Below are 25,305 nucleotides of genomic sequence, written 5' to 3'. Positions count from 1 at the left end.
AGACAAGAGAGACACTCGAGTTTGTTTGAACTCATATATTTTAATATGAAATATTCATGGACACAGTTTTCCTCCCCTGACGGTCAAAGGCCACAGAAATAATGAAGTGCTTCGAGCACAACTGACTTCAGCTGCTGCCGCCTTTCTGAGCATGTGCAGAGATTCTGTTTACTGGAGGGACGAATACTGATCGACAGTCTAAAGTGACAACGGCAATACTGTCCAGAGCCAATCCTGATGGGTGATATGTGAGACAGCTGTCTGTCTGGAGGAGTCCAATCATCTCTCACTCTGCAGGCAGCCATGCAAGCGCTTAACAATCACAACTTAATGTCCAACAACACGAGAAAAAAAAAAAAAAAAGAAGAGAAAAACCCCAGGCACCTGATCAAACTCTACAATCATTCTGTAAAAGCTCTATAAAACTAGAGCCGTAAGTTTGAGTTCTACTATAAAATCCTCTCTAATGTTTTTTTTTTTATTTCAGGCTCATTTTAAAAACCCGCCAAATGAATAAACCAAAGCGTCGTATATAGATATCAGCATTGAAAAGATCAGAAAAGCTCAAACGCTTGCATATTCATGGGGAATCATGTTATGAAGATCGCTAAATGAGGTCTTAAGATAAAGATTTGGTTTAAAATGACAAAATAGCTTATTTACATTGGTAATCGTCTGTGCAAGTTTCATGGTTTTGTTTTACTTGGCTGATGCGTCGCCGTAAAGGGGAAAGACGTTCATCACTCTTGGCCGAATCCTTCCGTCTCCTCGATCGCAAAGAGCAGCTTCTCCTTCAGCTGTTCGAAGCTCTTGTAGGGAGGCAGATCCAGCCGGTTAAAGCTGTGAACAGAAGGTGCGCGTGAGACGTGAACGTCTGCTCGTGACGTGGGGTTTCAAACGTCATCCTGTAAACTCACCAGGTGTGACTCCGGGGCAGCCACGTCTCTTTGCCCACCTTCTCAATGCAGAACTTCTGAGGTCCATTGCTTCCTGGAGGATGAAGGCCAAGAATGGGAAGAAAAGGGTTAAAACGCATCTAGAGCGTGTCGTATATGTGACGAAGATAAACAAGACGCCTTTACGGCCATTCTGTGCATTTGTTTTTCTGGTTGTGGCCGGACATCGGACCGACACCCACCCATGAGCTCGGCGAAGCCGCCCAACGGCAGCCTGCAGGTGCCCGTCACGAACTGCATCAGACGCAGGCGCACCTCGTTGTCCACCTCCTTCACCAACTGCACACAAACACACGAATCACACGCTCGACATGATTCAGACATGACTGGCTGCACCATGCCAGACCAACTTCCTCTATCAGACCTTCAGAACACTGACGTTCAGACGGTTTATAAATACAAGGTTGATCTTCAACAGCGTAATCACTGACATGGACAAAACGCAGGTAAAATGATCCAGGTTTAAATCACATCAAATGTAAATATAAATATGTATGTATGGAAGAGAAATTGACAGAAATTTTTTTTATTTACAGTTCATATGTCATGTGACTCCTGCATTCAAATGGACAACTATTAGTAGTTTTAGCTTTTAAATAAATGAAACAATCAACCCACATATATATCCATATATAATCACTTTGATAATTATTATAATTTTTCCAGAATATAAGTCACGCTTTTTAAATCATCTGCAACTACAAACTTTTGTATTTGAGCTGAATGAGAGGAAGTTTAACTGTATTGTGCACTTCACAAACCGTTAACTTTAAATAAATTTGTTTAGTCTTGGCATTTATAAAAAATGTTGTTTATGATGAACTCCTCTATAATTTGTTTCCTTTACACTTATATTTTTCATTCCTGTTCTGAATACAGTTAAATTGAAAAGATTTGCTGTGGAGTGATGGGAATTAAAATACATGTTTATAATCTTTGTAAATGTTCTGTTTTGATCTACCGCTATTATAGATTATTTCTGAACGTAATAATAAAAGGCGACTTATAAACGGATGGGAATATCTGTTTTTTTTTCTTTTCTTTCTCTCTCAACAAACACAATTTGGGTACAATTTATATTCCGGGCAAATGCTGTAGTTAATTAATATTAATATAATTATATTAATTAATATAATAAAGTTATATAATTATAATGTTTATTTATTATTAATTTACTTGGACAAGAATTTAGGCCAAGACGAGTATTCATCTGATCAAAAACAGATGATTTCGAGAGGAGAAACTTCCAAACAAACATGGTGAAGGAAAGCCAGTCGTTTTCACACCTGCCAGAACCAGATGATCTGTTTGCTGTTGCGCGTGTAGTGACGATACACCGTGTTCCTCTGCCAGTCCTGAAGATCCACCTCCTGCATGCCGCACAGCATCACCTGCACACACAGAGAAACGCCCGTCACTGAGAGCGGCTCGCAGCGGTCGGCGCGGGTGAAAGCGGTCACACGCACCTCCAGCTCCTTCTCATCGAAGTACTGCAGCCACTGCAGCGGCACCACCTCGTTGAAGCCGTCCAGAAAGGCTTTGGTCTGACTCTCCACGCCTCGAGAAAACCTCCACTCCGCCATCAGCCTGCAGGATAGAAGACACCGTCGGTCCACAGGAAGTCACACACTCGTGATTATGAAGGGAATCAGTGCTCGTTTCAGCATAATGCATAAAACCATCCGTTTTGGACTCGCAGGCTGAACTGCATGTTGTGAATGAGGGTTTGTTCGCGCGATCGTACCCGATATACTCCTCTTTATTCTCCTCGGTCACAAGGACATTGGCACCGTCTGCTTTCAGGTCATGTGATGTGATTTTGCCCAGGATCTCCATGTCCACTGAGAAGTACATCTCCAAGCCGCACTCCTCGATGTTGTTGTCTCTGTGAACGAATCACATGAGCGGTGAGCACAAACGTTTAACTGGACAGACAACTGCGACTTCTGACCTCAACGTTCCGGACACGGATGATGTATGAAACCTGAAGATGGGAACTTGGTGTGGTGCGATGCGTTCGGTGGCCATTTTTTCCACACTCAAAAGATGGTCAAGATGATTCATTATAATCAGACAGACGCACCTGATCCAGATGAGAGAGTTGTAGAATTCAGGATCTATCGACTCCAGATCCTTCAGGATCAGTTTCTTATTGAGCATGCGCTTGTAGAAGGGCAAGGAGAAGCCAGTGTCGATGAACTTCCCATGGAAGAGAGCCTGCAAACACACAGAAATAATGAGCGGCTGGCCTGCAGACGTCAGCTTTACTGATGTGTGTGTGTGTGTGTGTGTGTGTGTGTGTGACTTGCCATGGCGATGAAGCGTCCGATGAAGCAGAAGTAGGACAGGTGGTCGGGATTGATGGTGGATGCTGGGTTGATCTGCAGACAGTAGTTGCTCTTGCCGGCGTATTCAAACAGACAGTACATGGGGTTCAGCACCTCGTGAGACAGGAGGAAGAACCACTCCCTGCACACACACACACACACGTCAGGGTGAGGTCATCACTCACAATCGACCCATACCGTCACAAACTGGGTACAAAACGAACATGTCACTCGGACAAAACTAATTGTCAGCAGCTCGTTTTTTGGGGTTTTTTTACACGTTGAATTTTCCGGTTCTGGTTCTGTGTGGTGTCTGTCAAAATACAGTGAAGCTGCAGTGTCTCACACTACTAAACTCAGCAGCTCCGGTTCTGTCCACTGTTCACATACAAGACAAACCTCTGACAAACGAAGGAAAGTAAATCAAGGAAGTGTTCTTATGCGTTTTCTGTGTGCAAAAAGTATAAATGGCTGGCGTTTGTGTCGTACCGTGCTAGACCTCCGTAGTCCAGTCCCTCCTCGCCTCTGAAGATGACGTACAGACGCCTCCTCAGATCATATGGCTTAAAGTTCATGATCTACAGTAATGAGAGAAAAGAAATCGTGAATGAGACATTCAGAAACTCTGCTGAGAGTCACGTCTGAAGCTTCTGCCGTGTGTGCGTTTCTCGACCTGCTGGAACGAGTCTTCAAACAGCGTCTGTCGGGACACGGTGATCTTCACGTGACTGGCGAGAGCGTTGGACTGCGAACACAGAGACATGCGTTTGGAAAAGAGATGCCCATTGGGATTCATGCGTGTTGAAGAGCTGAGCGAGTGTTACCTGACACAAATAACGGAAATGCGCCAGTTTCCACCTGAAGCTTCTCTCGTATGCGATCTGTGGACCTTTAGTGCTGCTCACACACACACACACACACACACACACACACACACACACACATTAGAGGAAAACAGCATCTGTAATGACACACACAAGCTGTTTCCACCCACGTATTTACATTATTGTTTTATTACTGATACTCTGCACCAGTATCCCAGATTTTGTTCTCTTGACCATGTGATGGGAACGGTGCTTTATTCACAGATGTTTTATGTGATATTCCAATTGTTTTTACACAAGTTTAATCGGCAGCTTTGGAAGGAAACACAGCTAACGTCAGACCGATTGACTCACACGGATGATTTGCCCGTCCGCGGGTCGCTGAAGGTGGTGGTGCGCGTGTTATGATCCACAAAGTAGCGCACGCCCTCCCTGGTGTAGCGAATCTCCCAGCCTTCGGGAAGCGGGTCTTCGTTCTGCAGCCTGATTCATCAAACACACACACACACACACGTGATGAGCACACACAGCGAGATCTGAAAGGTCGTAGAGGTCAGGTGACGGGCTTCACTCACCCTTGTGTTCGTGGGTCTTCCCACTGCGTCGTCTTTGTGTTGTGATTGACGAAGTAGACGCGATCGTTGGTGTCCACGCGGCGCTCTGAGAACACGAGCGGAACACACTCACGTTACAGACGGAACACACTTGTTGCTAGCGGGAGTGACGCACCGTCAGCGAGCGCTAACTTACCCCAACCCGGCGGCAGCGGCCCCAGAGGATCGTTCTCAGCAGACATCATGGACGCCTGGAGTGAAGACAGCAGACAGAGAGAGGGAGAATGAGGGTGAACTTTGACAGTGTCAGTGTGTAAATGAGTTAATCAGGTGATCAGTGTACCGAGTAGAGGTATCTCTGGTTGAACTGGTGCATGGCCCCCTGCAGCTGACTGCGCTGCGACTGCCACTGCTCGAAGTTCCTCACCGACTCCATCGTCGGCCGCTGCCACGTGGTGGTGCGCGTGTTATGATCCACGTAATAAATCCTGCCGCGGTTATCCACCCTCCTCTCCCAGCTACAGTCAACGACACAAATCAATATCGCCGCATGAAAACATTATTAATTATACACAAGAAGAACATTTGTACAATTAACAAACGCAGCACTTCATTTCCACTGCAGTTTCCCACAGATCCACACTTTAAAACCTCATCAGTCCCGCCACAAACTCGCTCTACAACAAACCACTGGAACAGTGAAGCCGCTGCGCACAGATGTGTCGATGAGCAAATATGAGCTAATGAAACACCTGATCATGTGTTCTACAAACACCACAGTACTCATCGAGAGTCACGTTCATATGCGCACACAACCTAATTCACTAAGCTTCTCTAATTGTTGTTATTATCTTATTATACACTGTTAGATAATATTGTTTTTATTAACATGGTAACTTTAAGTGAATGTTTTAACAGTGTTTTCGTTAGCGGCACGTATTTCGAAATATTGAGATAGTGACAAACTTTGGTTGAATGAACATTTAATGCACTAATTTATATATCTATCACTTAAGGTCAGATTTATAGGCCACAATCCCAGTAAAGCACCGACGGGAGTGTAAAGTTCTGCTGACGATGCGCACATAAGCAGCTCGTTTCAATAATGATCGACTCAATCTACCAAGAGCAGCACAAACTAAAAATAAAGTGGCTTGGCAAACGATATGTTCGGACAACATCTTCCTCTGCCGTTCCAAATAAACGAACACGAGAGGTCTGAAAGGGAAACTCCTAATTCTTGTGCAATAAGGTCAGCAGGTGTCCTCGCCGGTTCATAGCTATTGTCACTGCGTGTCTTTTGTAACACCTGACAGTAGTTTGAAGGGTTAGCACTGCAGCGGTGATGTTCGCTGCTCTCACCCCAGCGGTAACGGCTGCGGTCGCTCCCACGTCGTCGTTCTCGTGTTGTGATCGACGTAGTAGGTTCTGCCGTGAGGATCCTTCCTCTGTTCCCATCTGAGAAAACACACACTCACTCAGATTACAGCGTCACAGGCATGTTTGCGTGCGTGTGTGCGTGCGTGCGTGCGTGCGTGCGTGTGTGTGTGTGTGTGTGTGTGTGTGAGAGAGAGAGTCTGACCCGGACGGCAGTGGTTCCGGTCCGGCTGCTGGCGGCTGCTGTCGCGGTTTCCCTCCATCGGGGTCGGGCGAGCTGGAGGCAGCAGCAGTCTGTGTGGTGGGCGCTACAGAGGAAGTGGAGGCTGGTGATGATGAGGCAGCAGCAGCAGCGGCGCCACCTGCAGGAGAAGAGGAAGTACTGCAGGAAACATCAGCAGCAGTGGCAGCAGCGGTGTCCTCATTATCACCCACAGACGACACCTCACAACCCTCGCCGTTCACTGACACACAGACAGACTCGGGTTAAATGAAGAATCATCCATCTGCTTCATTTTTAAATATTCAAGATGAGCATTAAAATGAACTTTCTGTGACATCCACAGGAAATGAGCAGCAGGAAGTGACGTGCGACTCTCACCGGCTGTGCTGTTCGCGTCGCTGTTGCTGGGCTGTGGAGTGGGCGTGGCCTTTGGACTGGGCGTTTGATGTGAAGGGGAGGAGTCTCTGTCTCCATTGAGGAGGGGGGAGGGGCTAAACTCACTGTTGGCAGATGAGGTGGGAGGAGCTTCATTCTCTAGTCCGTCCGAGCCGTTCACAGCCCTGCAGAATCATGTTAGAAAAATATCAATCAATTCGGTGTTTACTGATGATGATACAGAAGAGGCTGATGATTATGATGAGGCACAGACCCACAATTCTGTGTAATTAAGCCAACCATATATTTAATTCCCTAATTCCCACAAGTTGGGTCTCACGAGCTGCACGCGTCACGAGGAACCAGAGGATCATCATCTTCTCCTCACCTGTTCTGAGTCCGTGCAGAACTCTCGTCTGCGTTCTCGTGAAGAGCATCTCCATTCTGATGGACTTCTGAAAGACAGACAGACGGATGAGGCGGGCAGCCGGAGCACTGGAGGTCAGAGGTTAGATCAGGGTTCTTACTGCTCGCAGTGGTTGAGTTTCCATTGTGCATGTGCTGCGGGTCGAACGAGAGCCCGTCCAGGAAGACTGTGAGTTCACCGGTGGACACGACTCCGTTCTTACCGTCTGCGGTCAATGTCAACACCTCCCGCACGTTCTCCACTGAAAACAACAACAACGTCACGTCAGTCTCTACAGTCTCTGAGCTCTTCCTGTTCATTCCCGTTTGAGACTCACAAAACATCTGAAGATTTGCTTTGGCCAGAAATCTTACATTGTTTACTCCTAGTAACGTAAAGATTATATTTATGCAGTTTTTTTTATTATTATTGATCGTTAAAATACTAGATTTTTCCAGTAATTAGAAAATAAAACAAAGCACATTCAGGACATGTAAAGACTACTTTAAACAAATGACATGACTATGGCCTCAAAGTACCAACTGGAGCAAAAGAATTGGAAAATTGGGAGACGTACGTTTGCCGTCATGTTTCCGGAGGGTTCCAATCAGGTCCAGGGAGGCTTTTCCCAGCAGAGCGTCGGCCTTCAGCGTGTGATGACTCCAAACTCTGAAATCCAGCTGCGAGTGCGGCGTTATATTCCTGCAGCGAAACACAATCGGCAGCGTGTTAAATGTGTGTGACGGCAGCAGACTAAACTACGTCGCTTCATCTTCTCTGTTACACTGGAGAGAAAACACTGATTATCCAATTAAAAAGCTGCAACAGAGAGTGTCAGTCAATTAGCAGCAAAAGCCTGATTGTGTTTCTGATGATCAAGTGAACAGCTGATCAGGAGTCCGTCACTGTGTCATGAGTAATCAGTCTTACTTTTCAGATTTGAAGCGTTAGTTCACACAAAATTGTAAATTTCTGTCATTAATTACTCACCCTCTTGTCGTTCCACACCTGTAACACCTTCATTCATCTTCAGAACACAAATTAAGATATTTTTGATGAAATCCGAGAGGTATATGACTCAAAAAACAAAACCTTTATTCAACAATCTCTCCTCTTCTGTATCATTCTCATACGTTGTTTACGTCCAGCGCTTCCAGGTTCTACGTCAGAACGCCGACTCATTATTGGCCGACTCCTTCGTCAGCATCACACGCATGCGTCGTGCTGATCACATGATCAGCTTTGGCCAATACTGAGTAAGATAATGGCACAGAAGAGAAGAGATTGTTGAATAAAGTGGTTATTTTGGGTTTTTTTGCGCACAAAAAGTATTCTTGTCTCTTCATGACATTAAGGTTGAACCACTGCAGTCACATGACTGTTTTAACGATGTCTTTAGTACCTTTCTGGACCTTGAAAGTGTTGATTATATTATTATATGAGTCATAAACCTCTCTGATTTCATCAAAAATATCTTAATTTGTGTTCTGAAGATGAACGAAGGTGTGGAACGACATGAGGGAGAGTAATTAATGACATTATTTTCATTTTTGGTTGAACTAACCCTTTAAATTAGACCAACCTACTTTTTATGTAACCGACTTTAAAAAGTAATGACCAGTCTTAAAGAAAATCCAGATGAGTAACTTGTAAGACTAGTCTAAGCAGTCAAAGGCACTTCATATCACAGCTTCACTCGAGTGACTCACAGTGTCAGACGTTCGTCCCATTTGGGGTTGGATGAACTGTGGGATTTGGCGGTTTTCTTGCTCTCTCCCTCTGACGTCACTTCCACATAGATGGCCGTTCCAAACCAGTTCTTCTTCCTCTTGAGTTTGGCACAGGAAACTGCCATATACAGACAAAACACACACTCAGCATCTGAAGAAAACACGTCACTTCCTGTTCCCGTTGGTGTTGTCTTACCGACGGCGTGCAGCTCTCTGACGTTATTGCTACAGTCGCTTCTGGAGGAGCCCGTGGCCATGACCTCAAACACACCACACACTCCATCAACTACAGGACCTGAATGAACACACGCTCACATGCAAATCATCACTAATATCACTTGACATTTGCACACGTTGCGTTTCAGTCGCGAGTCTCAGTCCCTTTCAGCAGCACTGCACAATTCTTTGAACATTTTGTATGAAAATAATGTTTCTAGCATGAGTAATCACTCATTATAAAATAAAAAATGCAGTTCATGACACCTTTAAATGGATTCTAAACTTTACATCCAACTAAACCATCAGCAGCACTTCATCCCCAAACTATCCAACAGAATAAATCGTTCTGCTGAAATAGGAACTCACAATTGATGTGCGTGAAACGCCTGTGGATCTTCAGCCGTCACTGTGAGCCATGATTCACTGCAACACAAACACAACAGCTTTAATCAGCTTAACCACTTCATCCTTCAGAGACAGAACGAAGACAACGTTCATGTTTCGCCACAAGATTCTGCCAGCAAAACAGCAAACCGTATCACGAATTCACATGATCAGGAATTTTGGAGTTTTAGTGGCGGAGAAATTTCCCTATCAAATTTAGCATCAGGCTGAAGTTTGGTTAACTGTGAAGTGTGAATTTGCTGCACTGACCAACAGCTGCTTGACCTTTATGTGGCCAAAGCTTCAGACCTTCATGTAAAGTACAGTATGGGCTGATGGGAGAAACTATGGACACACACATGATTGTGTGATTATGAACTGTCAGTGTCCACAAGCTTCATTTACTAACATTATATTTCATATACATTATTGTATTTCATATAAATGCAGTTGTTCCTGTGTGAACAGAATGACATGAAAACTGTATTAATCTGCTGATCTGTCTGATATAAAGTCAGTGTTTATAACTTCTCTCACTGTGAAGTAATGCTTATATATAATGTATAGGTTTATATATATATATATATATAAGTGTCTGCCAGTCAATCTTTCATATGCTGATCTAATAACATCAATATGAGTGTTTATAACGAGCTGTCTATCCGCTATGTTTATATATCAGTCTGCGGCCTGTTACCGGCGCTCCGCCGCTCACTAATGACTTCACAGACGAACAAATGAACTTAAATGAGTTTTGGATCGTTAATTATTCATCTGTGTGAATCAGAACCGGTGAATCCGATTCGGTTGTGTTATTCGGTGACTGAAGGCAAATATTCGCCGTTTATCCGCACACTCATGCTAACAGGCTAACACATTAGCGGCGCGGCTAACGCGCTCTGACGCGATCAAACGACAAATAAACACTCGCCGTTAACAAACACACATTACTGTCAGACTCACAGTGATCTGTCACACACCTGTGTGTCTCTCTCACACTCATTCAGGTGCGCGTTTGACAGTAATCGGGTTTAACCTGGATCAGGCCTGAAGCCGCACCGCCATTTTCACATTTTAACTGCCGAGATGACGATGAAACTCCGCGAGACACAAAAACCTGAAACTGATCGATGATATTAAACTGATCAGACAAACGGATAAACTCACCAGACGCTGCAGCTGCTGCGAGACACTGCGACTCCAACAACTGACCTGAACAAGCTCCTCCCACTGACACACACACACACACACACACACACACACACACACACACACACTGACACACACTGACTGACACACACACACACACACAGACACACACTGACTGACACACACACACACACACACACAGACACAGACACACACACACACATGAACACACACTGACACACACACACACACACACTGACACACACAAACACGCACTGACACACACACACACACACACTGACACTCACACACACTGACACACACACACACACACACACACACACACACTGACACACACACACACACACACACACACACACAGACACACACTGACACTCACACACACACACACACACACAGACACACACACTGACACACACACACACACACACACACACAGACACACACTGACACTCACACACACACACACACACACAGACACACACTGACACTCACACACACACACACACACAGACACACACACTGACACACACACACACACACACACACACACACAGACACACACTGACACTCACACACACACACACACACACACACTGACACTCACACACACTGACACACACACACACACACACACACACACTCACTGACACACACACACACACACACACACACACACAGACACACACTGACACTCACACACACACACACACACACACACACTCACTGACACACACACACACACACACACACACACACAGACACACACTGACACTCACACACACACACACACACACAGACACACACACTGACACACACACACACACACACACACTGACACACACAAACACGCACTGACACACACACACACACACACTGACACTCACACACACTGACACACACACACACACACACACACACACACTCACTGACACACACACACACACACACACACACACACAGACACACACTGACACTCACACACACACACACACACACAGACACACACACTGACACTCACACACACACACACACACACACAGACACACACACAGACACACACACTGACACTCACACACACTGACACACACACTGACACACACAAACACGCACTGACACACACACACACACACACACAGACACACACAGACACACACACACTCTACAGTATAATCACTGTGAGTTTATATTTTATCACAGCGTCAGAAAGGACAGTTCAGCAGTGCAGCACTTCAGTATTTATAGTGTAAGTTTATTGTGAAACTGAATGAAATGTTTGATTCACTCACAGCTCAGCTTCAGATCGATGATCTTCAACAGAAAACAGTGAAGTACAAGATTAACTTCAACTACATACACAGACTTCACCTCGTATTTCCACTGAAAGTTTCACAATAAAGCCTATTTTATTACATTTCTAATGGTCAGAACATTGGAAATTCCTCCACCGAAAATATTTCTGTCCATTCCTCTGAACATCATAGAGTATTTGCATAACAGTTGCTGTCAGAACAATCAGCTCAAGAAACAGAGGACTAAACAAAACATGACAAATACAAACGTTAGGGATATTGCTGTAAACGTGAAGACAATAGAGTTTAATAGAGTTTAAATCACTTCATCTGCTTACCGACTCCCATCTCCCACGCTTTGGCTGAGTAAAAACCTGATAAATCAACCAATCGATCACAAATCACCTGGAACCCAAGCAACGGAAAGCACATTTTAATATGTTTGTCATATAAATACATAAAATTCTGCTGAGGGAAAAGACGCAAGGCACCGTGTCATCAGTGAAACTCGTGTGTGTGTTTGTGGAAAGGCACACAGCTCTACTGTAGTGTTCGGACATGATTTCATCAAGTAGTGTAGAAGCATCTATCCCATAATCCCTCAGGACAGTAAAGTGCACGATGTGTCCTGCTACAGACCGCAGACAGGAGTTCAGGCCTCGTCTGTGATCAACACCAACACACACGACAGAAAATATGGCTTAAAACTAAAAACTCACACTAGCAGCACTTCACGATCGTGACCTCAGATCCACAGAACCGGTCATGTGATCTGTGGAGTGACGTCATCACCGTCTGAACTGATCTGATGTGAAAACGTGTGCGAGTCGCTCATTTACACCTCAAAAACTGGGAATAAAACAGACGTGACCCTGAGAACAGACAGATGCTTCTCCAGCCACAGTGTGGCGCTGATTGTCTGAGCGATCCTGCCTGCTGTCGTCGGGTGAGACGTGTGTGTCTTTGGGCTGAGCGAACAGATCACGTGACGCCTCCTCCGTCCACGGCCGCACACGAGAACACGGTACGAGAAGAGAGGAGCGATGCAGAGACGGTCAGTGTTGGAGATGAGTGACCTGAATGACAGGAGGAGAAGAGCTGATGACGGCCGGACCGCACCAACACACGGAGCTCTGAGACGACTGGAGCGCACATCTGTACACACACACACACACACACACACACACACACACACACACACACACACACACACACACACACACACACAGATGTTAGTGCAGCTGCATTACATTTTAAAGTCATGATCAAATAGATGTAACAACAGATTTTTTCTTCCGTATTGCGACATGGGTTATCAAAAAAGGACAAAATGTAGGATGGACTTGGTTCTGATTGGATGTTGAGATATGGGTGTGGCACTCAACAGTGTATGCAGATGAGCGTGAGCCCGAGGGGCGGAGTTTAAGTGCACTAAATGATTGGAGAAGATCAGCATTCTTCAGCAGAGAGAAGATTGATTTAGAAAATAGATCCAGTCATTATGAAATTAACATGACATTTAATTTACTTTAGCATTAAAATCAAACAAAAAGTCAAAAATACAAAGTTGTTCTCAAATCTGGATCTGGAGGACTCACTGGTTTTCATCGGGCAGTTCCTGATCGGCTTCAACGGCAGAAGACTCGACGTCCACACTGCTGTCGCTGCCCGCGCCGGACGCACAACACGGACTGTCTGGAGTCAGAACCTCCCCGCTGAACACACACACAGAGAGAGAGAGAGAGTCTGTACACCTGCAGTGATGCTGTGAGTCCGTCAGCTGTTTTAGATTTACCTGATTCGCCCTTCCAGTGCTTGAATGTGCCGCTCTTTCTCCTCCAGTGTTTTCTTCAAGCAGTTTATCTCCCGCTGTTTTTCAAGAAGCTCCTTCTGAAGCCTGTAGTTACTCTCCTCTAGAGTCTCACAGAACGCCTGGAGTCAGACAGCATTTTTATTAACTGTCTTAAAGCGTTAGTTCACCCAAAAATGAAGTTTCAGTCATTAATTACTCTCCCTCAAGTCGTTCCACACCTTCATTCATCTTCAGAACACAAATGAAGATATTTTTGATGAAATCAGAGAGGTATATGACTCATATAATAATATAATCAACATTTTCAAGGTCCAGAAAGGAACTAAAGACATTGTTAAAACAGTCATGTGACTGCAGTGGTTCAACCTTAATGTTATGAAGAGACGAGAATACTTTCTGTGCGCAAAAACAAAACAAAAATAACCACTTTATTCAGCAATCTCTTCTCTTCTCCTACGTTGTTTACATCCAGCGCTTCCGGGTTCTCCATCAGAACGCCGACTCATTATTGGCTGGCTCCTTCGTCAGCATCACACATGCGTCATGCTGATCACGTGATCAGCTTTGGCCAATACTGAGCCGGCGTTCGGACTGTGAGACTGATGCCGGAGTGCTTGGACCGAGAAAGGGCTACTCTTTGAGAAAACAAAGGAAATTAACATTTGAAATTAGCATCCTCATCCGAGACAGTCAATCACACTCAGCAATGTGTATTTTTCTCATGTCAGGTATTCATCTTACTCTGTTTCTGAGCATTTGATGTTTTGTATTGATCGTCTTTGAATTGATTATGATACATTTACCTGACTAATAAATTGTCACATTTGATTTTATTCGGACTTACTCTAAAATTATTGACTTCAGTAGATTACGATGTATCCAGTGTTACCGCAAATCTGCGTCAGGTTAGTAACGCACTAAAGTCAAGTTGAGTGGAGCATAGGGCACACCGACTGAGATTTTAGAGCTCCGACTAACGCTTGGCACTAGTTCAAGTGTACTTAGACTGTAAATTTCCGTTTAGGACAACAAGATGTTGATCAACCAACCTAAATAGGGTGAGCCTTACCTCTGTTTATTGTAATGTTACTCTAGCTAAGTGTACATGGGAAACCATGGCATAACCAAACCAAAGCTGCTATCAGAGGAGTAATATTGGTCGGCTTATCTGTAGTAGTGGTTATGACCTCTGACTAGAGATAGTGTTACTTTAATTCAAGTGTATACAGATCTATGGGGACTAACCGAATGAACCGAATGAACGAGTACAATAAGAGTAAGAGTTAAATAGAATATTCAAATGTAGAGCCAAATTATTATACAAATGACCAATAATCAACTGATATTCTAAACTAAATTCGAGGTCATAATAACATGGAGTCAGATAAAAGATTACTTGGAATTAAATTAATTTGCCACACTGAAAAGACCGCACGCGCAAGAAACCTTCCCCGTCCTGTGGGAAACTGCCGTTGGGCCGATTGGGCGGGCCTTACAGGACATAAACACGGAAGCTTCGCTGTGCTACTGCGTCACCTGCGTAAGATAATGACACAAGAGAAGAGTTTGTTGAATAAAGTCATTGTTTTTGCGCACAAAAAAGTATTCTCGTCTCTTCATAACATTAAGGTTGAATCCACTGCAGTCACATGACTGTTTTAACGATGTCTTTAGTTCCTTTCTGGACCTTGAAAGTGTTGATTATTGTATTATTATAGTGTTGATTTCATCAAAAATATCTTAATTTGTGTTCTGAAGATGAACGAAGGTGTGGAACGAACATGAGGGAGAGTAATTAATGAGAGAAATTTACAATTTTGGGTGAACTAACCCTTTAATATTTTTATGTAGTTCACCCAGACAGTTACATTACATTTGAAAAGGTGTATATAACATAATATAAACAATGAATATTATTTGTCAATTAAAAAATAGCCACAGTTTGCCCGTTCCTACGGATTCCTGACCTGCGCTGCAAATAACGATGAAGATATTTTTCCATTCGTTGGATTAAAAATGAGTGTTCAGTCGCCGAGTAAACCGCACATGTGCAGAAGCGTCTTGTGCCATCATGAATAATTAAGACAGCGTCTTCTCATAGGATAGAGCCAAACAGTCTCATGAATAATTATGAGACACCGACGCATCATCAGTGTACTATAACTTGGGAAATGAAAATACCACAAAAATGTTTTCTCCTAAAGTTAAAAGGTTAGCATTGTCTTCCTGTTCACATCTACAAATGCAGTTTATTATTGAGTGATGTCAGAACCCTGACAGACGAATCCGTTCACCCCACAGAAAAACCTCGAACTAGTCTTCCGGGTTCTGACGTCATCCCTGCACCGACCCATATTTCACACTCACCCGACTCTCCTCAAGACTGTCAAACGGGCCGGGAGGATCGTCCAGACACAAGAACTCCCGAACCGCCACACTGAGGAACAGTTCAGTCCGTCACACACTAACTTCAGTCAAGCTTCAGATTTATGCGTGTACGAGCAGAGCAGGGCAGCGGCTCACCAGTTGGCGATGTCTTTATGGGCCACGAGGTTCTGGAGGAAGGCCTGCAGGCCCAGCTGTCTGTCCTCCAAGAAGTCGGTCTCATAGTTGTCTTTGAACCAGCGCTTCGGAGGAAGAGACAGTCTGAATCCAGGGAACATCTCCTTCAGCTGAAGACAGCGAGCGCTTTCGGTGACACCACGTACTTTATGAGCAACATAACCACTGCAACATCTTACTGACCTTGTCGTTGAGTCTGGAGAAGTCAGTATAGCGTCTGAACACGACCCAGCTCTCGTCCAGAGTCTTCCTCACCAGAACCTTATAGACCTGCAGCAGATTGACATTTACCCATGCAAATAAACTCACATGTTATTTTGAATCAGTGGTTAGGAACACGTGTCAAACTGATCTGCAGTTTTTGATTACAGTACGTGAAAACATACACATGGCAAAAGGAGAGTTAAACCCCCAAGAACCCGTACTGGTTATCACATGTCAATCATGCATGTTTGTGCTTCTGTTTACCATATTTGATATACATCTTCATTTGTGCTCTGAAGTCTTGAAATGACGCGAGGATGAACTAACCCTATGAACACATCTTTGTCAGTGTAGACAAGTGTGATGTTGTGTTTATTTTGGTTAATGATGTAAAACCATCTCTCTTTTTTTTTGTTCCTGATGATCTTTGTAGGAACTTATGACCCCATAAAGCCCTTAATGCAGTGGTCTCAAACTCCCGGCCCGCGGGCCATTTGCGGCCCGCCCACCCCCCTCTACCCGGCCCGCAACTGATCTCAAAAATAAAACATAATCCGGCCCGCTAAATTATTATTATTATTATTATTATTCTCTAGTTGCTACCTGTCTGATATGCAAAGAAAAAGTTGCCGTTCTCTGGGGGCATTCACACATCGCGTCACATAAGCGGCCGCGCCGCATTCACTTTCTTTCCAATGCGCTTTCGCTCCAGTGGCGTCTGTCGTTGCTATGCAACCATGAGCCGCGCTCTCAACCGCTTCTATTATGAGCGCGCTTGCCTAAATTACAGTAAAAGCACTCGACTTTAAGTCACGAGCGTCGATTTAAACCACCAAAACGCGTCCGATGCAGCCATTAAACGTTACCGATGCTCAAACGGCATCTTGGACAAATGTGGCCCAGCTGTGTGAGCACAAGCGCTGCAGGTGTCTGTCAAGAAACAGAGGAGTGTACAAAATGCATTCAGGGATTGTATTTGTTCAGTACAGTGTTGTTCAGTGCAAGATTTTAATGTTATTTAAGCTAACATAAAGTAAGGGAAAATACTTCCACTAGATGTTAAAACTAATAATGTATGTAACAATGAGAGATTTTTATTTTTTGGCAAAATAAAGTTGATATATAGCTCCAGTTTTTTGTTTATTTCTGACCCCTCCACGCCACAAGTGTTGCTGGTTTTGTTTCTAAATTACTGATTTTTTATTCCATGCACCTTGTTGGATGTGAGAAGTCGCACCAGACTATTTCAATTAATAGTATTATATTAGTAGTATTATATTAGTTTATTAGTAGTATTATATTAGTAATAGTATTATATAATTATATTACACTCTGTAACAATGAGAGACACACTGCTGTTTACATTTAGTATGGTAAATAAGATATTTATAGTATAGGTATAAAAAATATTTTAGTAGGCCTAATGAAATTTGAAGTAAATGAGAAATAATGCAAAGGAAAGTAAATTTTCTGAAATGTTGCGCTTTCTTGCGCTTGAAGGTTAATATGGCCCTCCTATGAGGTGTCAATCACAGAAACGGCCCCCTGCCAATTTGAGTTTGAGGCCCCTGCCTTAATGTAAGATCTGAAGGACTCACTGTGAATTTGGCCCTCTCCTCCATCACCTCGTACCCCAGGACGGTGGGCGTGATGGGCCGCTCCTCCCAGCCCTGTCCCGGGCTCTCCGGCAGGCCGTCTGGTTGTGGGTAGCTGGAGTATTCCACCGAGCGCTCGGTGCCGTTGAGCCTGGCGCGGGTGACGGGACTCTGGCACGCCGGAGTGAAGCATCTGTCCGGGACCGAGGAGTCGCTGCCCACAGACGCTGCCCTCTGCGGCCGCCGGGCCTTACTGTCCGCCCGCGGAGCTCTGTCTATGGGCACCGGTACCGGAACAAACGGTGCGGCCATCGCTGATACACACGGCCTGAGGACACACACACACACACACACACACACACACACACACTTTACTGACTTTAATGTAATTGCTACAAACAGGACTGTTCCCAGATCAGGCCTTGTTTTGACTGCAGATGAAGCTGAATTATGACTCTGTACAGCAGAACAGGAGTTTTTCATAACTGATGAACTTTACAGTTATTGAACTGAACGGAATTTATATCAATAAACACACTCTTGTCTTGCTGCAGCTGCTTTACATCTGAATTTTGATGAAGTTATTGATTCTGTTTTTTCTTTGAAACGATTTAAAGTGTATAAAACATAGAAATAAAGCTGACTTGACATGAGCCCTGAAGTCTGATCTCTGAGGACTGATGTCAGTCTGATCAGGTTTACAAACACACTTTTACAGTCGAATGAGCGTCAATCATCTCGTGACGCCACAGATATCAACAACACGCGATAACTAAACGAGATCAGATTCACAACATGTTTAATAATATTATGTAGTCCATTTACATGTCATATTTCCTTTAATAATAATAACAAGTAAATATGTTCATCTTTACTGTATGTTTCGCTCGCTGTTATTCCTCCATCCACCGTCTGACGCTCGGCCGGAAATACGTCATCACGCCACGGCGGAGATGATGTATAACGTACGCTTGAAACAGAAATGTTCATAACAATAAATACTAATATTTTACGTAACGTTATTTAATCGGTTCGCTCGAACTGGACTGCTGCGATATTTAGACGAGATGTTAGTTGTGTTTTTAATCAAACAACATAATTACTGAACAAACACGTGATCGTGTTGAACTGACAGAGAATCGCTAGAGAGGAAATGACGAGTGTCCCAACGAGGCGGAGTTTCGTCTCTAACGGCCTCTCCGATTGGTCAGACGCTCGTGCCCCTCAGTCACGTGAGCTCGAGACGAGGCTTGAATGGGTTTTCAGGAAGCTTGATTCGCTGTCTTGTGTATTTTAAGTGTTTGGTTCGTTTGATGTGTGTGTTATGGATGTTCGGGTGTGTGGGATGTTCAGCGCCGCGGTTCTGATCCGTTTAGTTCTGCTGTTCTTCGGCGTTTATCAGGATCAGAATCTGCAGCTCAAATACACTGATGTGGATTATCACGTGTTCACTGACGCTTCCAGATTCATCACACAGGTGACAGACACACACTAATCAATGACAGATGTTTGCTGATAGGCTCGAGCGCGAGAGTATCGATCCGACATTCAGGACTGCTGCGCCGCCGGAGACCCGGGTTCGAGTCCCGCTGTGTGCAGAACACACACACACACGTTCGTTTTTATGAATTGTGGGTCATTCCATAGGCGTAATGGTTTTTATACTGTACAAACCGTATTTTCTCTCCCCCTACCCCTAACCATCACAGGAAACTGTGCACACTTTTACTTTCTCACAAAAACTCATTCTGTGTGATTTATAAGCCTTTTGAAAAGTGGAGACATGGAGTAATGTCCTCATAAGTCACCTCTTTTTGTAATACCCATGTCATTATACACATTTGTGTCCTGATATGTCACAAAAACATGCCCACACACACACACACACACTCTCTCTCATATATACATGTATATATTTAGATGGAAATCCTTCAGTTTTTGTACTTAAATAAACAGGCAGATGCTTTAAATGCTTTAATAAAAAGTGTTTGTATAAACATGCAAGTCAGACAATGATTGTAATGAAGTATTAAACTCTCAGTCCAAGGCTTGATTTTTTTTCTTATGTTGTGGAAATGGGCTTCCATAGAGTCGATAATATTACACTGAAAGAGACGCAGGAGCATCACAGGTCAGTTAAACTGCTGTTTGTGTGCAGGGCGAGAGTCCGTACAGCAGATCCACGTTCCGCTACACGCCTCTGCTGGCGCTGATCCTGACTCCCAACGTCCTGCTGACCGCTCACTTCGGGAAGCTTCTGTTCGTGGCCTGCGATCTTCTGTCCGGGCTGCTGGTCCTGCGGCTGCTGGCTCTCCGTGGAGCGTCTCACAGCACGGCCTGTGTTTGCTGCGGCCTGTGGCTGCTGAACCCGCTGCCCATCGGCGTGTCGACGCGCGGGAACGCAGAGTCTCTGCTGGCTGTGCTGGTTCTGTCCACGCTGTTGTGTCTGGAGTCCAGGAGACGGACATCCGCTGCAATCCTGTTCGGCCTGTCCGTCCACATGAAGATCTACCCTGTCACCTACGCGCTACCCATTGCGCTTTCTCTGGCCGAGGCCCCGTCCCGGAAGCGAGGACTGATCCAGAACCTCAGCCGGTGCTTCAGCAAGGATCTGCTGCTGTTTGCTGCTGTTTCTGGATCTGTGTTCCTGGCTCTGAACGTGACGTTCTACTGCATGTACGTGCGCGCTTCTGCTCAAACGCTTTGTTGTGAATTTCATTTATACAAGGAGAAGCATCATGAAGTCTTATCGTGTTCCTCCTTCACTCGTGTTTAAAAGCATCCCATGATGCACCTCACGAATGTCTGGAGTGAGCAGAGCTGGAATATACTCATAGTTTCATTTTTCAGTTTTACTTGTGTCTCTACATCATTCCCAGACATCCACATGAATTATTTCGCTGCATTATTATTCCAACATGAGAAAAATAATATATATATAATAATTAAGAATGAGAAAACCAGTTCTGTCTTGTTGTGTCTTGTAGTTACGGATGGGATTTCCTCCACGAGTCGTATCTGTACCACGTGACGCGCAGAGACATCCGGCACAACTTCTCTCCGTATTTCTACCTGCTGTACCTGACGGCGGAGCGGAGCTGGAGCGGGAGTCTGGCGCTCGTCTGCTTCCTGCCACAGCTGCTCCTGCTGCTGCTCTCATCGCTGGCCTTCCGCTCCGACCTGCCCTTCTGCTGCTTCCTTCACACCGCCATCTTCGTCAGCTTCAACAAAGTCTGCACGTCACAGGTACACTCGTCTGTCACAGGTGCACTCGTCTGTCACAGGTACACTCGTCTGTCTCAGGTGCACTCGTCTGTCACAGGTACACTCGTCTGTCTCAGGTGCACTCGTCTGTCTCAGGTACACTCGTCTGTCACAGGTGCACTCGTCTGTCTCAGGTGCACTCGTCTGTCACAGGTACACTCGTCTGTCTCAGGTGCACTCGTCTGTCTCAGGTGCACTCGTCTGTCTCAGGTACACTCGTCTGTCTCAGGTGCACTCGTCTGTCACAGGTACACTCGTCTGTCTCAGGTGCACTCGTCTGTCTCAGGTGCACTCGTCTGTCACAGGTACACTCGTCTGTCTCAGGTGCACTCGTCTGTCTCAGGTGCACTCGTCTGTCTCAGGTGCACTCGTCTGTCTCAGGTGCACTCGTCTGTCACAGGTACACTCGTCTGTCTCAGGTGCACTCGTCTGTCTCAGGTGCACTCGTCTGTCTCAGGTGCACTCGTCTGTCACAGGTACACTCGTCTGTCTCAGGTGCACTCGTCTGTCTCAGGTGCACTCGTCTGTCTCAGGTACACTCGTCTGTCTCAGGTGCACTCGTCTGTCACAGGTGCACTCGTCTGTCTCAGGTACACTCGTCTGTCTCAGGTGCACTCGTCTGTCACAGGTGCACTCGTCTGTCTCAGGTACACTCGTCTGTCTCAGGTGCACTCGTCTGTCTCAGGTACACTCGTCTGTCTCAGGTACACTCGTCTGTCTCAGGTGCACTCGTCTGTCTCAGGTGCACTCGTCTGTCACAGGTGCACTCGTCTGTCTCAGGTACACTCGTCTGTCTCAGGTGCACTCGTCTGTCTCAGGTGCACTCGTCTGTCTCAGGTGCACTCGTCTGTCACAGGTGCACTCGTCTGTCTCAGGTACACTCGTCTGTCTCAGGTACACTCGTCTGTCTCAGGTGCACTCGTCTGTCTCAGGTGCACTCGTCTGTCACAGGTACACTCGTCTGTCTCAGGTGCACTCGTCTGTCACAGGTACACTCGTCTGTCTCAGGTGCACTCGTCTGTCTCAGGTACACTCGTCTGTCACAGGTGCACTCGTCTGTCTCAGGTACACTCGTCTGTCTCAGGTGCACTCGTCTGTCACAGGTACACTCGTCTGTCACAGGTACACTCGTCTGTCTCAGGTGCACTCGTCTGTCACAGGTGCACTCGTCTGTCTCAGGTACACTCGTCTGTCTCAGGTACACTCGTCTGTCACAGGTGCACTCGTCTGTCTCAGGTACACTCGTCTGTCACAGGTACACTCGTCTGTCACAGGTACACTCGTCTGTCACAGGTGCACTCGTCTGTCTCAGGTACACTCGTCTGTCACAGGTACACTCGTCTGTCACAGGTGCACTCGTCTGTCTCAGGTACACTCGTCTGTCTCAGGTGCACTCGTCTGTCTCAGGTGCACTCGTCTGTCTCAGGTGCACTCGTCTGTCTCAGGTACACTCGTCTGTCACAGGTACACTCGTCTGTCACAGGTGCACTCGTCTGTCTCAGGTACACTCGTCTGTCTCAGGTGCACTCGTCTGTCACAGGTGCACTCGTCTGTCACAGGTGCACTCGTCTGTCTCAGGTGCACTCGTCTGTCTCAGGTGCACTCGTCTGTCTCAGGTACACTCGTCTGTCACAGGTGCACTCGTCTGTCACAGGTACACTCGTCTGTCTCAGGTGCACTTGTCTGTCACAGGCGCACAGCAGTTCAATTCATCTGTTATTTATTTCCCGAAGGCAGTTTGGTTGCAGCATACGAGCATATCACATTAGACGACACATACACAAACTACAGAAAACACACAATCTTCCTAAAAAGTATTTACCTTAAATTTAAAAACTGTACAGCTGAGGGGATAAATGAATGTCTAAACCGATTCGTTTTACTAACAGGAGTTTAATACCGAATGCCAGAAGGGAGGAGGTGGAACTCATGATGCTCTGGGCTGTACCCAAAACCTGTCTATGATATAACTGGGCCATAGTCATCTGCTTCCTCCCCGTTATTTTATTTCCCTGATTTACAATCCTCTCAATACAATTCCTATTTTTCACATTTAGAGAATTAAACCAGCACAGCAGTGAAAAAGATAACAGTGACTCAATATATGATCTGTAGAACACTTCGTCAATGTTTTATCCATAAACTTAATTTTCGCTAACAATACAATCTTTGCTGTGTCCTCTTGCACAAAATCTCTGTATTTGGAGAAAAGGACCATTTATTATCCAAGACAGGACCCAAATGTTTGTTCTGTTCATCAACACTCTCAAGAACATTAACTTTAAAAAAGCCTTCCGACACCAGGCAATAAAGTCGTCAACCACAGGACCATGCGTGGAGTCCTCCTCACTCAATAGGCTAACAATTACACAATCATCAGCAAATTTTTTAATATGCCTATTTCTAAAATTAGTCCTACAATAATTTGTGTACAAGCTAAATAATAAGGGAGAGAGGACACATCCTTGTGGTGACCCAGTAGATGACACCCGCCATTCGGAAAAAAGTTCATTTCACAAGAAAATTTAAAATCCATCCTACAAGATTAAAATCCAACCCAAATTCAGTAATGAGTTTCTCAACTAAAATATGTTGTTGAATGGTGTTGAAAGCGGATGCAAACGCAAATGTTTTTGGCTTATCTAAGTGCTGAAGTACTAAGTGTGAGAGAGTTACTACTGCATCCTCTACACCTGTTGAAGGGGGTCTAAAGATCTCTGTGTCCTTTGCATAATTTCTCTCTTAAATAACTTTTCAAAACATTTAACAACTAAAGATGCCACAGGTCTAAAGTCATCTAATATCTGTACATTATGCATTTTTGGCACTGGAATCACCATCGACTGCTTCTACCGTGCAGGTACTTTTTGTTGTTGAAGGGACAGAACAAAACAGACACTCGTCTGCTGTCTGAGGCTCATGTCTGTTTCTCTCCACAGTATTTTCTGTGGTATCTCTGTTTGCTGCCGCTGGTTTTGCCTCGTTTGACCCTGAGCTTGAGGCGAGGCTTCGGGCTGCTGCTGCTGTGGTTTGTGGGTCAGGTGAGTGAATATGAACGTCCTTCTTTATATATTCATGACAGCGTGAGTCTTTGATCGCTGTGATGTTCCTCTCTGTTCAGGCGCTCTGGTTATCGCCAGCTTATTACCTGGAGTTCGAGGGCTGGAACAGTTTTGCTCTCCTCTGGATGGCCGGTCTGCTGTTTCTCCTGATAAACTCTCTCATACTGGGACAAATAATCTGCCATTACAGACCCGTAGAAGCTCAGCAGAAGAAAACAGACTGACAGACATGTGCGAGAACAGAAGAGCTTCAGCATGAGAATGTTTTCACTGTACATAATCTGGCAACCAAATGATGCTAGCGCAGCGATCACATGTACAGATGTAAAGGAGGGTTTCTTGCATGTATTTTTTATGCAGATGCTGTCTGTTAGAAACTCTAATGGTGGATGGGATGATTCAGACCAGTAGATGTCGCCCAACAGCAGATCATGAGAGATCCACGGCACAGTCTGATTATCTGACAGACACTTTAAGTGCTGGATGTCTAAAAACTTTACATTCAATAGAGAGTCAGTCACTGTCAGAGATGAGCTGGGGAGGACGTTTACTGGACTTACATTTCAGATTTTTAATAGGTGTTTGCAGGTCACATCTTACTGTGTGTGTAAGTGAAGCTCCGCCCTGCCTGATGATGTCATCACCAATAGGAATGAGTGTTGACTGGCAGTAGGCGGGGCATCTGAGAAAAGCAGCTCAATTCAAACAAGATTCGCTGCTCAACGTCACTTGAGATGAAGGAGTCTCTGCTGTTTGTCCTGTTCGATCAGGGTTAAACTGGATTAAACCATCTTCTCCTGCTGTGACCAGTCTAACTCACACTTGGTCTAGTTTGTGTCATTATATTAGAACTGTGTTTTAAGCTTGAAATATCTTCTCTGGTGGACATTTTTCCAAAATACTGGGCACAACTTTAAACCAAAAAAAATAATATAAAATGTGAATCACAAGTTGAAATGTTTCTGTCA

General features: G+C 45.0%; 3 protein-coding genes across 5 annotated transcripts; 1 reads left to right on the top strand and 2 right to left on the bottom strand.

Annotated features, from left to right (window-relative positions):
• Positions 1-20: 20 nt before the first annotated feature.
• On the bottom strand, positions 21-10,653 carry LOC125252341 (NEDD4-like E3 ubiquitin-protein ligase WWP1). Of its 3 annotated transcripts, none has more exons than XM_048165533.1 (25): positions 10,543-10,653; positions 9,358-9,414; positions 8,969-9,032; positions 8,752-8,890; positions 7,620-7,744; positions 7,164-7,304; positions 7,025-7,091; positions 6,640-6,821; positions 6,244-6,502; positions 6,024-6,119; positions 5,005-5,179; positions 4,858-4,912; positions 4,683-4,767; positions 4,462-4,590; positions 4,108-4,180; positions 3,957-4,028; positions 3,773-3,861; positions 3,266-3,425; positions 3,040-3,173; positions 2,701-2,841; positions 2,423-2,543; positions 2,243-2,347; positions 1,139-1,235; positions 918-990; positions 21-840 (listed from the first exon to the last, which is right to left on the bottom strand). In XM_048165533.1, exons 3-25 carry the CDS (start codon positions 9,027-9,029, stop codon positions 741-743), a joined length of 2,679 nt encoding a protein of 892 aa, XP_048021490.1. In that variant the 5' UTR covers positions 9,030-9,032; positions 9,358-9,414; positions 10,543-10,653; the 3' UTR covers positions 21-740. The 3 variants fall into 3 exon arrangements, with proteins under 3 accessions (XP_048021490.1, XP_048021487.1, XP_048021489.1); XM_048165530.1 differs by having other exon boundaries at positions 8,969-9,067; positions 10,543-10,652; XM_048165532.1 differs by lacking the exon at positions 10,543-10,653 and adding an exon at positions 10,356-10,445 and having other exon boundaries at positions 8,969-9,067.
• Positions 10,654-11,776: 1,123 nt separating this feature from the next.
• On the bottom strand, positions 11,777-19,063 carry snx16 (sorting nexin 16). The gene is made up of 8 exons (XM_048166807.1): positions 18,887-19,063; positions 18,015-18,339; positions 16,396-16,482; positions 16,174-16,322; positions 16,018-16,087; positions 13,633-13,769; positions 13,436-13,552; positions 11,777-12,992 (listed from the first exon to the last, which is right to left on the bottom strand). Exons 2-8 carry the CDS (start codon positions 18,321-18,323, stop codon positions 12,893-12,895), a joined length of 969 nt encoding a protein of 322 aa, XP_048022764.1. The 5' UTR covers positions 18,324-18,339; positions 18,887-19,063; the 3' UTR covers positions 11,777-12,892.
• A 111-nt stretch (positions 19,064-19,174) lies between these two features.
• pigm (phosphatidylinositol glycan anchor biosynthesis, class M) lies at positions 19,175-25,287 on the top strand. Its single transcript, XM_048166806.1, has 5 exons — positions 19,175-19,488; positions 20,170-20,687; positions 20,999-21,257; positions 24,215-24,316; positions 24,397-25,287. Exons 1-5 carry the CDS (start codon positions 19,336-19,338, stop codon positions 24,559-24,561), a joined length of 1,197 nt encoding a protein of 398 aa, XP_048022763.1. The 5' UTR covers positions 19,175-19,335; the 3' UTR covers positions 24,562-25,287.
• Positions 25,288-25,305: the final 18 nt, after the last annotated feature.

Source organism: Megalobrama amblycephala, linkage group LG18 (genome assembly GCF_018812025.1).
Source record: "Megalobrama amblycephala isolate DHTTF-2021 linkage group LG18, ASM1881202v1, whole genome shotgun sequence".
Lineage (NCBI taxonomy): Eukaryota > Metazoa > Chordata > Actinopteri > Cypriniformes > Xenocyprididae > Megalobrama > Megalobrama amblycephala.
This window is presented reverse-complemented; position numbering and strand designations above follow the sequence as displayed.

What these genes read in the sequence shown, in the direction of transcription:
- LOC125252341 (XM_048165533.1), bottom strand. Translation starts at nt 9,029, where the DNA reads ATGGCCACGGGCTCCTCCAGAAGCGACTGTAGCAATAACGTCAGAGAG. An exon ending in CCGGAACCACTGCCGTCCGG is followed by an intron (nt 6,120 to 6,243) that starts GTCAGACTCTCT and finishes GTGTTTTCTCAG; the next exon opens with ATGGGAACAGAGGAAGGATC. An exon ending in TCGATGAGAAGGAGCTGGAG is followed by an intron (nt 2,348 to 2,422) that starts GTGCGTGTGACC and finishes CTGTGTGTGCAG; the next exon opens with GTGATGCTGTGCGGCATGCA.
- snx16 (XM_048166807.1), bottom strand. Translation starts at nt 18,323, where the DNA reads ATGGCCGCACCGTTTGTTCCGGTACCGGTGCCCATAGACAGAGCTCCG. An exon ending in GCACTGGAAGGGCGAATCAG is followed by an intron (nt 13,553 to 13,632) that starts GTAAATCTAAAA and finishes GTGTGTGTTCAG; the next exon opens with CGGGGAGGTTCTGACTCCAG. An exon ending in GAACTGCCCGATGAAAACCA is followed by an intron (nt 12,993 to 13,435) that starts GTGAGTCCTCCA and finishes GTGTGTGTACAG; the next exon opens with ATGTGCGCTCCAGTCGTCTC.
- pigm (XM_048166806.1), top strand. Translation starts at nt 19,336, where the DNA reads ATGGATGTTCGGGTGTGTGGGATGTTCAGCGCCGCGGTTCTGATCCGT. An exon ending in CTTCCAGATTCATCACACAG is followed by an intron (nt 19,489 to 20,169) that starts GTGACAGACACA and finishes GTTTGTGTGCAG; the next exon opens with GGCGAGAGTCCGTACAGCAG. An exon ending in AACGTGACGTTCTACTGCAT is followed by an intron (nt 20,688 to 20,998) that starts GTACGTGCGCGC and finishes TGTGTCTTGTAG; the next exon opens with TTACGGATGGGATTTCCTCC.